General features: G+C 33.3%; 1 protein-coding gene and 1 long non-coding RNA gene across 2 annotated transcripts; one reads left to right on the top strand and one right to left on the bottom strand.

The window, feature by feature from the left end:
* Positions 1 to 3479: 3479 nt before the first annotated feature.
* Positions 3480 to 4861, top strand: LOC125217111. Its single transcript, XR_007175563.1, has 3 exons — positions 3480 to 3795; positions 3888 to 4048; positions 4720 to 4861. It is a non-coding gene; the product is annotated as an uncharacterized LOC125217111 (long non-coding RNA).
* A 9427-nt stretch (positions 4862 to 14288) lies between these two features.
* On the bottom strand, positions 14289 to 14720 carry LOC125210294. The gene has a single exon (XM_048109846.1). The coding sequence runs from the start codon at positions 14718 to 14720 to the stop codon at positions 14289 to 14291; it is 432 nt and encodes a 143-aa protein (XP_047965803.1).
* Between the last annotated feature and the right edge of the window lie 540 nt (positions 14721 to 15260).

Genomic DNA, 15260 nt, shown 5'->3' with positions numbered 1-15260 from the left:
CCATTTTTGAATGGTGTGAGTTTTAAAAAATTGTTTGACTTTATTAAGAAAATTAAGTAGAAAAAGTGAGTCGAAATAGTGAATGTAATATCGGGTCCACTTACCAAATATAATCACAGTGAAATGAGACAATTAATGCGGCCGAATGAAAATGGCAAATGAGACAATTCATAAGAACCGGAGGGAGTAATTTCTTTGTGGCCATCCATAATTTGAAAAAATCAGTACAAAAATAGAATTAGAATTGAATTTCCGTTAATGAAACGAAAATTATGAATATAATTATCCTGAATTATTTTAGGCAAAACCCATTAAAAGACTTATGCCTCCCTTTGGGAATTCTTCAACCTTGAGCAGATGGTACAAAATTACTTTTCAAAGAAAATATTCTTCCATTTAGACACCAGATCTGGCTCGATATTGATAGAGATCTGTCATTTCTTGAAATCTCTCTTTTTATTCAAAATCGTGGTGTAAATGTCTCGAGTCCCAGAAGTGCATGATAAATACCACTAGACCCTCTATTTCCATTTCAGCTGCCCACCTAAACTCAACCAAAAAAAAAGGAAATCTATTTAAAGCAAAATATCACTCAGAAAACTTCTACTATGATTCTAGCACTGGACAATGGATAAGGGGCAGAGGTCCTCTCTGCCATTGAGCAGCAATAAGAACCTTATTAATTGTGCAGTTTCTTCTACAACAATGTTATGTTGGAGTGCTTGTACACAATTCATTTAAAGAGGCAGTAGGGGGATTCATAGTTGATCCACCAGTCCACTTGGTTGGACCAATCTGTATGCATAATAATATTTCGACATTTTTGTTGATGAAACTAGACATGATTCAAGAAGAGTTTTGTCATTGGCGGCGCAAGATTTTAACTCTCGAGTCCAAATTACTATTAACAGCTATAAGATATTTTTCGATATTTATCTTACCACTTAGTTATGACAATTGACATGAGTGAAGAAATGAGATATATAGATTATAGTGAATGATAGAGTGATAACAATAACTAGAGATACATTTGATTATTGTCGTTAAAAGTAGCGCCGACATTGAAAGAGCCAACATTGTTATGAATATTTAAATATCAACTACTCCCTCCATTCTAACTAGGTTGAATTGTATTCCTTTTTGGGACGTCCCAACAAAGTTGAATCATTTCCCTTTTTGACTAAAAACAAAACATTCAATCACTCTTACTTTATTTCAATACAATTTCTTAATTTCCGTACCCAAAAGTTTTGTATCAACTTAGTTGGGTCGGAGGGAGTACTATACTATGGGTAGTGTTAAAATGCAAATTCTATATATTGTACAAATTCCAAACTTTTCAACATAGTGTCAACACAGCATCAACATAATGACAACACAGTGTAAAATTTCAAGATTTTGATGTCAACACAATGTCAATATGGTGTCAACCGTTGATACTGTGTTGATATTTTTCTGTTGCTGTTATTTTGTCATCTGATGACATTTCTTAACGGTTCAAATTATAGTTTGAAGTTTGTACAATATTTAGAGTTTGCATTTGATTACATCCCAATATACATGTATGACATATATGTTTTTCATAATAATCAATTTTTTTAAAATGAACTATTATGAATGTTAGTAATAAATACAATAATTATTAGGAGAATGTTTTTATTGCAAAGCATGTGTAATTTAACATTAATAGCTTGTCTATTTCAAAAAAATAAAAGTGTTAACAAAATAACTGGTATGCACAAATTATTGCTAAGTGTGCAATTTTTCTATGGGAATGAGAAACATAACTGGTATGTACAAATTATTACGAAGGATAGTGATAAAATGTAAATTTATATTGTACAAATTTAAAATTTCCCAATACAGCTTCAACACTGTTTCAATACAATATTAACCCAGTGTAAAATTTCAAGATTTTAATGTCAACACAATATCAACACAACATCAATCATTGACTACTGTTGAAATTCTATTGACATTTTCTTGTTGATACTTTTTTATGATCTGTTGACATTTTTCAATGGTCCAAATCATAGTTTTATGTCACGACCGCGCTTTGCTAAGGATAGCATTGCTCGGTAAATCATGACCAGGGGAGGGAATTAAGAAGAGGGGATAGAAAGGAGACGAAAGAATTTACAATAAGACGTGCAAGTACTTCTTCATAAGATAAAAGAGGTTCACAAGACAACGAAAGATCATGAGGATTTAAAATAGTGTTTAACATAGGTCACTCGTTACTGATCATTGTTCCTATGACCCGTTAGTACAAAATACTACAACATAAACACAGCGGAAGGAGTTGTAACTATATGGTCATGTGTATGAAGACACATGCCACGAAAATCCTACAAAGAGATGAGACGACCACCAACTTCACTCAGCCACCAGTTCATCACTTGCTCAACCTGCACATTTAGAAATACATGCAGGGCTGAGTACGGGGTACTCAGTGAACACATTGCCGAAAGATACACATATAAGAAAAAGTTATTATCATGCCATCACAGTAACACGCGGGGGGTTTTTCTTAAAGGCCCGAGCTTACTAAGTTCATTTTCATAAAGTTCGCTTGATCAAGCTAAGTTCATTCCATCAATCCGCCATATCTGATAGTTCATTGTGTGTCGGGAAGGTGGCCACCTTCCATGATCACATTGACCGGCCAACCCTTACGATGACTCACGGTCCATTCCTTTGTGTACACTAACTCGAATAGGATCTTGGTCCTATTGGAGCCAAATTCGTTCCATTCATTCATTCATGGCATCGCCAAGCAGATAGGCATCATAAAACAAATAATTTATGGCAAGATAACATTTTAAAAAAAGTAAGTGCAATTTTATCAAACAAAAATCATTTCATATATTTGATAATTTTATCCACACTTAATGTGTTGGATATAAAGCCCACCTCAAAGCTTCCAAGTAAACTCTACAAAAGCTCGACCTTGGGTAATCAAACTCCGCGAACACGCCCTTCTTGAAAGAGTATAATGATTTAAATTAGTTTTTATGAACATACATAAGGTGCATGACATGAAATGATCCTACATGTAGTATGCGTCCTACGTTCGGGGTTCGATCAAGATAACTTCATTCCACTTAAAAAGTGGATCTCTATTTCATAAGAGACCTTAAAATTTATTACTTGGGAGATGGTTCATTTAGCTCCTACATTCTTAACTTCAAGAAATTAATTAAGTAAGGAGGGTAAGATATTAATTAATCATAAGATTAATTATTTAAAAGCTTCAAACATTTCAAGAAATATTAATCCAAAATTAAGAGATAAGGTTCATTTTATTACTTAAGCTTCAAAGCCCAAAATTCTCATTTCCTCTAAATTCTCGGCCCATAATAGAATAAATAAGAGGCCATCTTACTAAATTAATTACTTGGCCCAAAGGAGAGGCCCAATACCCAAATAAATTAGAAAACCCTATACACTCCACCAATCCAGAAGAAAAGAAAAAGAAAGGGGCGCCTCCTTCTCCCAACCTCTCTCTCTCGGTCTTCTCTCTGCCTGCGGTCTTGGCGTCGCCGGTGAGCGACGCCGGCCGCGTCCCTCCTCTCTCCTCTTTCTCTATCTCGGTCTCTCTCTCTCCCTCGGTCTCTCTCTCTCGGCCTCTCTCTCTCGGTCTCTCTCTCTCGGTCTCTCTCTCTCGGTCTCTCTCTCCCTCGGCCACGAACCACCACCTCCGCCGTCGCCGCCGGGCCGCTGCTGCCGTCGCTGGTGGGCCGCTGCCGCCGTCGCCGCTGGGTACACGGCGGTCTCACCGCCGTTGACCGAGAGGTAGGGATTCCCCCATTTCTCCTTCTTTCTCTTCTTCTTTATTTTCTTAAATTGAAGGCTTAGGACTAACAATTAAGTCTTGAAATGTGAAGATTTGGATAGATCGTGAAAACGGGGTCAAAAGAGATAAATTTCGTTGTGGAAAATCGGACAGCCGCCGGAATGCTGCCGGAAAGTTGCCGGACTGCCGTCGCCGCCGGCGGGCCACTGCCGGGCAGCATCTCCGGGGTCCGGCAGCTCCTTCACTCACGAGGTAAGCTTTCCAAGATCGTTATTAATGTGCGATGAAGTTGTCTAAGGGCTTAGGCATTGCTTATTTGATTTCCTTGTCTAAGTTTTCTTTAGTTAAGGCAAAAGCTATTTTAAAAAGTCATATGCATAATTGATATGAAAACTATTAAGGGAAAAGGCATAGAGGAAAAATAATAATATGGTGTTCGTGCTTTGGATGATTATGAAAATGGCTATGTAGCATGAATAGTTATTAGTAGAATTACCTTGAGAAAAGGAAGAGAAGAATGATAGTGAGTAGGAAAATGGACTCCTCTTCTTCAAACACTTATATGCATCCTCATTTTGATAGAATTTTGTTTAGAGAATTTTTATGGTTGAACAAAAGGATCAAGAGGGAAGATGGAGTGGTATTTATAGAGAAAATGGGTGCATGGGAATGCTTGGTCATAAACTTGATTCAAGGAGGAAATGTATTGTCCAAAGGGTAGGGACTTTTTGCCAAATGAGGCAAGTTGTCTTGTCAAACATCTCTTTTTCCTAAAATGGCAAGAATATTATGTCTCGTCACTTAAAAAGACGTGAGCCGTCAATTGGAAAACGTGAGCCGCCGTTTGATTTGCGTGTTTAATGTGATTTGATTTCGTCGATCGTCTCGTCTTGATTTAACACGCTTCTTATCCATTCGTGTAGGTATCGGGATTCAAGGCGTGACTATTGAGCAAGATCCGAAGGGCATGGACAGTATTTTATTTTTAAATTAATCTTTACTTAAACGTTGAACTCGTGTACGGACTTTTATTTGAAACTCGGTCTTCACAAACGGACTTTTATTAGAGCAAACATTTATATTGAATATTACTATTTTTGTTCACTACTCAAAATATACTTCACAACGATTAATCATAACAAGAAGTAATAATAAGAAAATTTAGACGCGAAACTTATATATATATATAGATCGATGTTCTAAGCCTTAGGGTAAAAAGTCGGGGTGTTACATTTTAAGTTTGTACAATATTTAGAGTTTTCATTTGATCACATTCCTTATTGTGGAAGAAAAACTATAATCCACTTAGAGCTATCTATATCTATATTTACCTTACGACACCTAATATATATAGTCAAATTTTAAAAAGTCGGGGGTTTACCCTCAAGCCTCCCTGTAGGTCGCCAGTGAGTTTTGTAATGGATAAAATCAAATAATAACATTCTTTAAGAAATTATGCGATACTTCAGTTTCAATCCATCCGTTCCTAATAATTTATCATTATTTGATCTGGATTTTAAGAAATGTACTTCCTTCGTCCCATAAAAATAGGCTGATAAGGCTCATTTCATGCATTGGTTATAGGTGATATTATACGTTTTTTAGGGAGATAATGCGCGGAAAAAAATGAATATTTTAAGTGTGCAAGAGCAAAAAAGTGTAAAGCGGCAGAATACAGGAATAACTTGATCAACTCGGAAAAGGAGCAAAAAATGGCCAAATCTAAGGACAAATTAATCAGTTGGAGACAAGCTGATCAAGAGGAGCACTGAGCTGATCAGACCACCACATGAAGACACCAACTGATCAAGATGAGCGTTGAGCTGATCAGGCCACCACATGAAGACACCAGCTGATCAAGAGGAGTGTTGAGGTGATCAGGCCACCACATGAAGACATGAGCTGATCAAGTTGATCAAGAGGAATTCACACATGAAGATGTATATGCTGAATCATCCTAAATTATTGCAAGGGTAAAATGGTCAACTCAGACGAGAAGTTGCCTTAGGGTTGAAGATTGAAGTGACTCTATAAATAGAAGTTTTCCACAATAAAGTAGAGCGCTTAACACTACGGTAGTTTAGATAGAGAGTTTTCTTAGCTTAGTTTAGTTTAGTTTTAGCTTAGCTCTGTAGTCCCGACGGAGGAATTGACGACTCCGATGTCGGGATTACATTTCATTCCATGTTTCAAGACTCTAGTGTAGATTTACATGGTGTTGGTCGTTTCGACGGTGGAATTGACGCATCCATCTTAAGAGTTCCTTCACCACCTCGCTTTGGAGTTAGATTTAATGGATTCTGGGAAGAAATTGACGACTCGGCGCTGGATCTCGCTTATTTCCAATTTTATGAAGCTTTTGTTTATTTTCATGTTGATGATGCTATTTACTTATATTTCTTGGATGCTTTTCGCAATTGGTAGTTTAGATATTTAGTTTCATGTTTAGCTCTATAGTTTCGATGGAGGAATTGACGACTCCGACATCGGGATTACATTTAATTTCATGTTTTCCCTACTTTAGTGCAGGTTTACAGTATGTTGGTTGATTCGACGATGGAATTGACGCTTCCATCTTAGAAGCTCTTTCACACCTTGCTTTCTAGTTAGATTTAACGGCTTCAGCAGAGGAATTGACGACACCGATGTTGGATCCTTGCTTTCTTTACAGCTTTAGTTTATTTTTATGTTTTCAATATTTTAGTGTAGATTTACATTGTGTTGGCCGTTTCAACGGTGGAATTGACGTCTCCATCTTAGAAGCTTCCTCACGCCATGCTTTCTAGTTAGATTTAATGGTTTCGGCAGAGGAATTGACGACTCCGATCTTGGATCCTTGCTTTCTTTACCGCTTTGATTTACTTTCATGTTGATGATTTATTTACTTCCATTTAGCTTAGCTCTGTAGTCTTGGCGGAGGAATTGACAACTCCGACGACAGGATTACATTTCATTTCATGCTCTCTTAGTTTAGTTTAAGCCTCCAATCTCTGTTCTCATGCTTTAAAGCTCAAGTTTCCCACTCTAGTGTTTAAATCTTCTCTCAAGTGCTCAAGGCGTGGTGGCTAACACCAACCCCGTGTCGTAGAAACAATCTCGGATAGGTCCATGGTCTCTGTGGTTCGACCCCTCTCTTGCCGCTTATGCTTAGTAATATTTGTTGCAAAAGTGGGAAACGATAAATCTTGTTGAAAGGAGGACATGTGCACACGACACACGTGCAAAACCCCATCCTTCATAGGCCTTATTTCCTTTTTCGTCCGTCCCATAGAAATAATTCATATCCATTTATGGGAACCTTTTTCTCCTTTTTTCTTTATCATTTATGGGCCCCACAATCCACTACATAATTTCAACTATTTTTTCTCCTTCTCTCTTACTTTACTGATTATACATCAAAACCCGTGCCGATATCAAATGGTCTATTTCTTATGGGACGGAGGGAGTAATAAAAAGTGAGTTGCAAAAGTTAATGGCACGTGTGTCTTACTTTTATATATTAGTTTTATAATAAAATGTGAGTAGGAATGAGGTAGTGGAATGTGAGGTCCACTATCAAGAATGGTAAAAGTGAAAAGTGGAAAATTTTTAGAGACAAACATAAATAGAAATAAGCGAAAAATTTTCAGGAATGAATGAAGTAATATCTAATTAGAGGTGAGTAACATATTCAAAATCCATACATCTTATCTAATTCAAACTAAAATTTATAATTCAGTTTGGATTATAACATATTTACTAGGATGGGATATTTTCAGATTTGAACTTATTAAAATTTTGATATATTTTTTTTTATCGATAGTAATATATATTAGGAGTAATAAATCTTATAAATATAAAAATTTTGTATTGAATAATTCTAAATTTCTAATGGTATTTGGGAGTACGGGGAGTGATCAATTGCTAACTCATCATTTAATTGCTAACTACAACTAATTTAAGGCCACATGATTTTAAAAACCGTGTGGTCTACAATTTGCCACGTGTAATTTTCGTTTTTATTAATTAGATCGAAAAATATAAAAAAAAACGCCAAATTAGGGTTTTGGATGAAAATGTCAATATAGTGTTTCAAAAATATCAACACAATGCTTTGAGAATATCAACACAAATTTAGGATTGACATTGTATATGCTTTATATTGACATATTATCTTAGTTGCATTGACATTAACCTGTGTACGAAAAATACGAAAATTCTAGATTTTTTTTTTTTCAAATTTTGACGTCGGAACATATGCATGTAGTATATCGTTGGAATCCTTAGAGCACTCCCAATGGTGCCGGCTAAAAGTCGGCGTTTTTCGCCGTCTATCGCCGACCAATGGGAGAGGTCGGCGATTTTTCCTCCCGTTTTATCGCCAACCGGCGAAAAATCGTTCAATTATCGCCGAACCGCGCCGACACTGTGGGCGATAATTCGGCGATAAATATATTTTTTGTTTTTTTTTTTTTAATTTCCCCCCTATAAATACACACCTTCTTCATTCTCTCCCCATCCTCATCCCTTTTCTCTCTTCATTCTCTCCTCATCCCCATCCCTTTTCTCTCTTCATTTATTTTCTCTCTCCCATCTATATTTAATGAATTCTGAATCGTCTTCTCATTCTCGGTCCGACGAGGAGATATCTCATTCTTCTTCCGAAGAGGAGGTACCTCCCGCTCCCACCGGATGGGATGTCAAGTTAGTGATGATGTAAAAATGAAATGTTGAGTTAGGGAGAAATAAGGGAGAAACCATTGGAGCAGTTGGCTAAAAGTTGGCTAAAAACTGGGGATAAATTATGGTGCTGATGTGGCGCTGATGTGGCAGGAGTTAGGGAGAAATAAGGGAGGTTTTAGGAAAACTGTTGGGAATGCTCTTATAAAATTATCTTTAATTTGATATATGTTATATGAATTTAAAGTTTTGGGATTTCTTTTAAAAGTTAGTTATAACTAACTTGACATTAATACCCCTATTGATTTTTATTGGAATTAATCCTATAGCCTTATTGATGTTTTTTTTATCGTATTGACATTTTGTGGTTGATGATCTAGGCCTTTAATTTGAATATCTAATGACTATTATTGAGTTGTACTTGACAACTAAGCATTGAGTTAACAATATAACACTCCCCTTGAGAGTACTATATTAAATTTTTAAATTTTGGATTTTTGATATTGGATTTTCAAATTATATAGTATATTTTTACGTAATTTTAAATTTCTCGAATCAAATAGAATTTCATATTTTAAATTTTGGACATTATAAATAAGATCAAATTCAATTTTTGTAAATTTTTTAATTTTATAGATCGGATTTGGCAAAACTCCGAACTGAGATGCGAATGCTCACAACCATATTTAATAGTATTAGGAGTATATTTATTGACAAAGTATTTTATCAATGGTTGTTGATCTTGAAGACTTCCAACTTTTTTTGAAAGCCACTAATTTTTCAATTAAAACTTTGATATCCGTGTGACATTTGTGCTTCTGGTTCAACTTTTATATCCGCTTCTAGGTCAACTTCTCATATTAAAGATAAGTTTAGATAAATTTTGTAACTAAAGTTATGTAATTTTATTTTAGAGATGGCGTGACCAATCACATTCAACTAATTTGCAGTTATTTTTGGTTATATATGACTTTGATGACTTTTATTACTTTGTTCAATGTTCGAGCTTTATTCTCATAGTGAGGGAATAAGATGTTAAGTATGGTTTGTCATCCAAAAGTCACTGTCTTAAATGTGATATTTGTGCTTATTGGTTGGTTACCCTTCTCTTAAATAAAATTATATAACTTTAGTCAAAAAATTTATCTGAACTTATCTCTAATATGATCAGTTGACCCAAAAGCAGATATAAAAAAAAATAATAGTGACTAAGATTTTTATTATGAAATTCGAAAAGTGATAGTATTTGCATAGTATTAAATATACATATATAATAAATCTATAATTTTTAAAAAGTAAAAAAATTGCTTGGATCCACCTAATATTGCTTTTATGTAGTCAATTACAAAAGTTAAATCAAAATGCTTTTGCATATTTTAGTATAAAGTTTATTATTTAGATCTTCATTCACATCCTCCACTTTTGCTAATTAAAGTAGTAATCGTTGTTACCTACTTGTCTATTGTTGATCCAGTTTAATATCTATGTTTTATATTTCACTAAATTTGTCCAAAATGAAGCATTATGTAAATATACTTCTTATTCTGTTTTAGTTCATCTATTAAATATGTCTCATTCAATTTATATTAAACAATTTTAGGCCATGCTATCCCCTAACTAATTCAAAAGTATGATCCAACCAAAATGAGGCATTGCGTAATTTTAGTTCTTATTCACATCCTCCACTTTTCGTAGTAATCTTCTATATTTTACTAAATATATTCATAATGGAGGCATTACGTAATTTTAGTTGTTATTCTGTTTTTGTTCATCTATTAAATATGTCTCATGCAGTATAGTCTACAGAATGTCAACAAACTATATAATCAATGTCAACAGAGTATATTCCAATGTCAACAAACTATATAACCAATGTCAAATAAGTTCGATTCCAAATCACGTTTTGCATGCACCGTGCGAATTTCTATTAAACAATGTTAGGCCATGTTATCCTCTAACTAGTTCATCTATTAAACTAGTGTTAACACCCATACTATTCATGGGACAAAAGAGTTTAAAAAAATAAATACAGAATAAAATGAAAAAATAAAAAAATATGTGTAAATAAAGACCAAAAAGTAAAATAAGGTAATTTGAAAATCCTACGTACAATATCTGGACGAAAGTAAACTATTTGAACGAAAAAAAAAGAACAAAAAAAAGCAAACTGTTTGAACGAATAAATAGTTCACCAGGTTCGATTAACAAAACATAGTATTCATGAATGCAAACAAAAACATAAGAAAAACAATAAAAAATCAGTAATTCATAAGTTTTGAAATTGCAACCTAATTATTTATAACTAAAAACATGTTTTTTTGAATTAAGTAGACGTGATAAAACAAATAAAAAAATCACAATTAATAAATTCATTTTCATCAAAATTAAATTCAATAGTACATGATAAAATATTAAAAATTATAAAAAAGAAACAGAACTCAAACTCATAAAAAAAATTATCTTATCTTAGTAGTAGAATAATTCAAAATCAACTCAATTATAACTACGTGTACTTCTAGTAACTTAAATATAAAGATAAATATATTTATAAATTATATATCTTGAATATAAATATATATTTATAAGTAATTTCAACATATTTAATTAAATTAATATATTTACATATAAAATTGTATATTATTATATACAACAACAATTAATGTTATGCAATATTGTTCATTGTTTGATAATGATAATAATTTTAGATGTTTTGTTAGTAGAGAGACAATTATCTTTCATTAAATTCCATGTTATCAATATCATTTTTTTTTATTTTTTATTTCTATTAATAGTAAGAAATAAACGTTTAAATATATGAATAGATTAGATTGTAGAAATTCAAAATTTCCTTGAGAAGCCAAGAAAAAAAAAATTGGATCATCCAATAACCACATCTTAATTGACTATTTATTTTTTTATGTTTAATTTCAGACCATGGAATAACTTGATATGCATGACCAAAGATTAAATGCAATTTTTGTATATGAAAAAAATAAATTTCTTATTTCCACCATATATACATATAAAAAGTAAATTATCACTTAAAATAAGTGATAACAGTTCATCACTTAAAATTTATAGTACGAAGTCATACAAACTTTATAAATTAGATTTAATTTTAAATATTATAATTTCATCTAATTTTGTAATTTATTTTATAAACTTTATAGTATTTTTTAATTAATTGAAAACTAATTAAAATATATCATGAAATTATATACTACTATTTAAAATATATTAAAATTTTCAATTAAGTAAATATAGGATGAGACAAAGAATTATTATATATTTGTGTTGTGATTTAGCTTGATTATTAATATGGAAATAAGTATTAAAATAAAGGATTTCGATTTTCCACATCATTATATATATATATTCATTCAATATTTTAAGAGTATTAAAAAACATATAAGTAAGATTCTTAAAAAATATTATATAATCTAATAAATTAAATCAGAGTTAATTCAATACTAATTATATATAAATTTAATTAGTTAATGAAAAAGGATTTAATTTTTAAAATATATATTTACAGAGCCCAATACATAAAAAAAAATTTAACATACAAAATAATAAAACCCAACATCCAAACTAAAATTCTATTTAAATGAAAATTTACAATTACAAATGATTTAAATCTAAAATCCTCCATTAGATCCAATAATCCAAGCCACTAAACCCACACCTAAAAAGGCCCAAATAATATGTACTTAATAATTAATAGTCCTACAAACCCCACATGTTCCGCCTCCATCTCTCTTTATCCTCTCTGTTCGTCCCTTTCTCTCATCCCGCGGATATCAACTCCGCTCTTCTGTCTCGCCTGCGCCGCCTCTCCACCCGCTTCCCGCCAGCCTCGCCGCCCTCCACCACCACGCAAAACCACACTTCAAACCCAGCGCTGCCTTCAGCGGCGGCCCCACCACCAGCAAATCGGAGCTGTTGCCAGATTCCAAAAGCTTATGGCTGCGGCTTGGAGATGTATCCGGACTGCAATAAAAAAAATTAGATAATTAGTCAACTAAAATGTAGATTCAATTAATGGTCTTGATATATATAACAGTTTAATCTTATTCGAGAAGTCGTTATTGCTCAATAAGAGCTGCCTCTTTTTTTCCAATGATTGTCATTTTTCAAAATTACCAAAAGGACAAACAAAATAGCTTCATATTTTCCCTCTAAAAAGGATATAAAAGTATTTTCACCAAATTGTCACTTTAGATTATGACACCACCAGCAAATCGGAGCTGTTGCTAGATTCCAAAAGCTTATGGCTGCGGCTTGGAGATGTATCCGGACTGCAATAAAAAAAATTAGATAATTAGTCAACTAAAATGTAGATTCAATTAATGGTCTGGATATATATAACAGTTTAATCTTATTCGAGAAGTCGTTATTGCTCAATAAGAGCCGCCTCTTTTTTTTCCAATGATTGTCATTTTTCAAAATTACCAAAAGGACAAACAAAATAGCTTCATATTTTCCCTCTAAAAAGGATATAAAAATATTTTCATTAAACTATCACTTTAGATTATGATAGATAGATGTCTCATTCATTTTCTATTAAACAATGTTAGGCCACGTAATCCTCTTACTAATTCAAAAGTATGGTCTAACCAAAATATTGAGGCATTTATCCAAAATGAGGCATTACGTAGTTTTAGTTATTATTTCATCCTCCACTTTTCGTAGTAATATTCTATATTTTACTAAATATATCCAAAATGGAGGTATTACGTAATATTAGTTGTTATTCAGTTTTTGTTCATCTATTAAATATGTCTCATGCAGTATAGTCTACGTGATGTCAACAAACTATATAACCAATGTCAATAGAGTATATTCCAATGTCAACAAACTATATAACTAATGTCAAATGAGTTTGATTCCAAATCGCGTTTCGCATGCACCGTGTGAATTTCAAGTCATTCTGACACAGAAGGTTTTAACCCGATTTCTACACTCGGAATGCATCAAAATCTTATTCTCAGCTGTTTTTATTTATATCCGCTTCTGGGTCAACTTCCCAGATTAAAGATAAGTTCAGATAAATTTTGTGACTAAAGTTATGTAATTTTATTTTAGAGATGTCGTGACCAATAAGGACAAATATCACATTCAACTAATTAGCATTTAGTTTTGGTTAGATATGACTTGGATGACTTCTATTACTTTGTTCAATGTTGCAAAACTTCCGAAATGCGAATGCTCACACCTAGGGGTGGGTCGATACGATATATCGTATCGAAAATGTTGTATAGTGTTTCGTATCGAAAATATCGATATGAAATAATTTCATATCGTTATCGTATCGAAAGTTTCGATATATCGAACTTTCGATATGGATAATATCAATATCGTTATCGTATCGATATTTCGATATATCGTAAGATCGATAGGATATATCGAAATATCGTTATCGTATCGAAGACCTATATATCGAAAAATATAATTTCAAAACTGAAAAATAACACAAAAATTAATAAAACTTCTACACAATAAAATAAATAGTATTCTTATTAGGGTTTCATATATATATTTTCTAAATATATGAATGAATTAAATGGATTTATATATATTTATAATTTTAAACTTCAATATGTATTGAATTTCAATATGTTTCGATATATTCGATATAAAACGATATATCGCGATATAAGGAAATTTATATCGTTTTTTTTTTTGTTTTTTTATTTGTATGTAGGACCCTCATCCCCTATATATCATCCAAAAGAAAGTTTACAATGAGACTATCCCAAAAGTGGATCGTCTTACAATTAAGCAACAACTAACACCAAGTCTATTACATATGAAAACCACAGACCACTAACTATCAAAACCGGAAGTTTGGCAGCCCTATCTGATCCAGCCTACACAGCGCCTTCACACGAGCAGGACACGACCCTTTTGTGTAGAAGTTCGTTATCCCTGTTTGCAAGCCAATACCCGCAAGGAAGTCCGCAGCTTTATTTCCTTCTCTAAAAATATGAGACACTTTCCAAGTAACCCCCTCCAGCTCTCGCCTTACTTTAGCAAGTTCAGCACAAACCTCAGCCGAACCCAAGTGATTTGTGGACAACCATCGAACCACCACCTCTGCATCTATCTCTATCCAGATCTTACTACCATGTTGTTTAGCCAGGATGACGCCCATCAACACAGCAGCCACTTCCGCCTCCACACCCGAGCTCCCCTCAACACCTGCCGAGAACGCAGACTGCCCCCCCCCCACCGGCACTCTGTGCCGGTTGCAAGAAGGCCCCATCTACATTCAGTTTAATCCACACCAGATCCGGGGGCCTCCACTGTACCCTCCCAACTTTTCTTCTTCGACCCTCACGGTCTTCATTAAGGAAATTTATATCGTTATCGTATCGGAAACTTACGATACGATATCGTATCGTATCGAAAATTACGATATACCAAAAATTTGATAATTTTTCGATATTTTTCAATACGATACGAGTGATATATCATTTTTTCGGTATTTTTCCCCAGCCCTGCTCACACCCATATTTAATACTAGGAGTATATTTATTGAAAAAGTATTTTATCAATGGTTGTTGATCTTGAAGACTTCCAACTTTTTTTGAGAGCCACTAATTTTTCATTTAAAACTTTGATATCCATGTGACACCGTAATCCCATGGTGCAAGAAATTCGGTGCATAGGAGTATTTTTTTAAGAGCATCAGTTACAGTTCCTCATCTACTCTTAAAATAATTCAATTCCTTAACATAATCGATGGAAGAATAGTACTCCCTTCGTCCCAGTTTAAAAGTGCAATTTAGTTAGGGTATGGATT

The sequence above is a fragment of the Salvia hispanica genome, chromosome 3 (genome assembly GCF_023119035.1).
Source record: "Salvia hispanica cultivar TCC Black 2014 chromosome 3, UniMelb_Shisp_WGS_1.0, whole genome shotgun sequence".
Taxonomy (NCBI): Eukaryota; Viridiplantae; Streptophyta; class Magnoliopsida; order Lamiales; family Lamiaceae; genus Salvia; species Salvia hispanica.
Note: the sequence above shows the minus strand (reverse complement) of the source record. Positions and strands in the feature narration are given on the sequence as shown.

Coding starts and splice junctions, on each gene's coding strand:
- LOC125210294 (XM_048109846.1), bottom strand. CDS start 14,720: ATGGGGCCTTCTTGCAACCGGCACAGAGTGCCGGTGGGGGGGGGGCAG.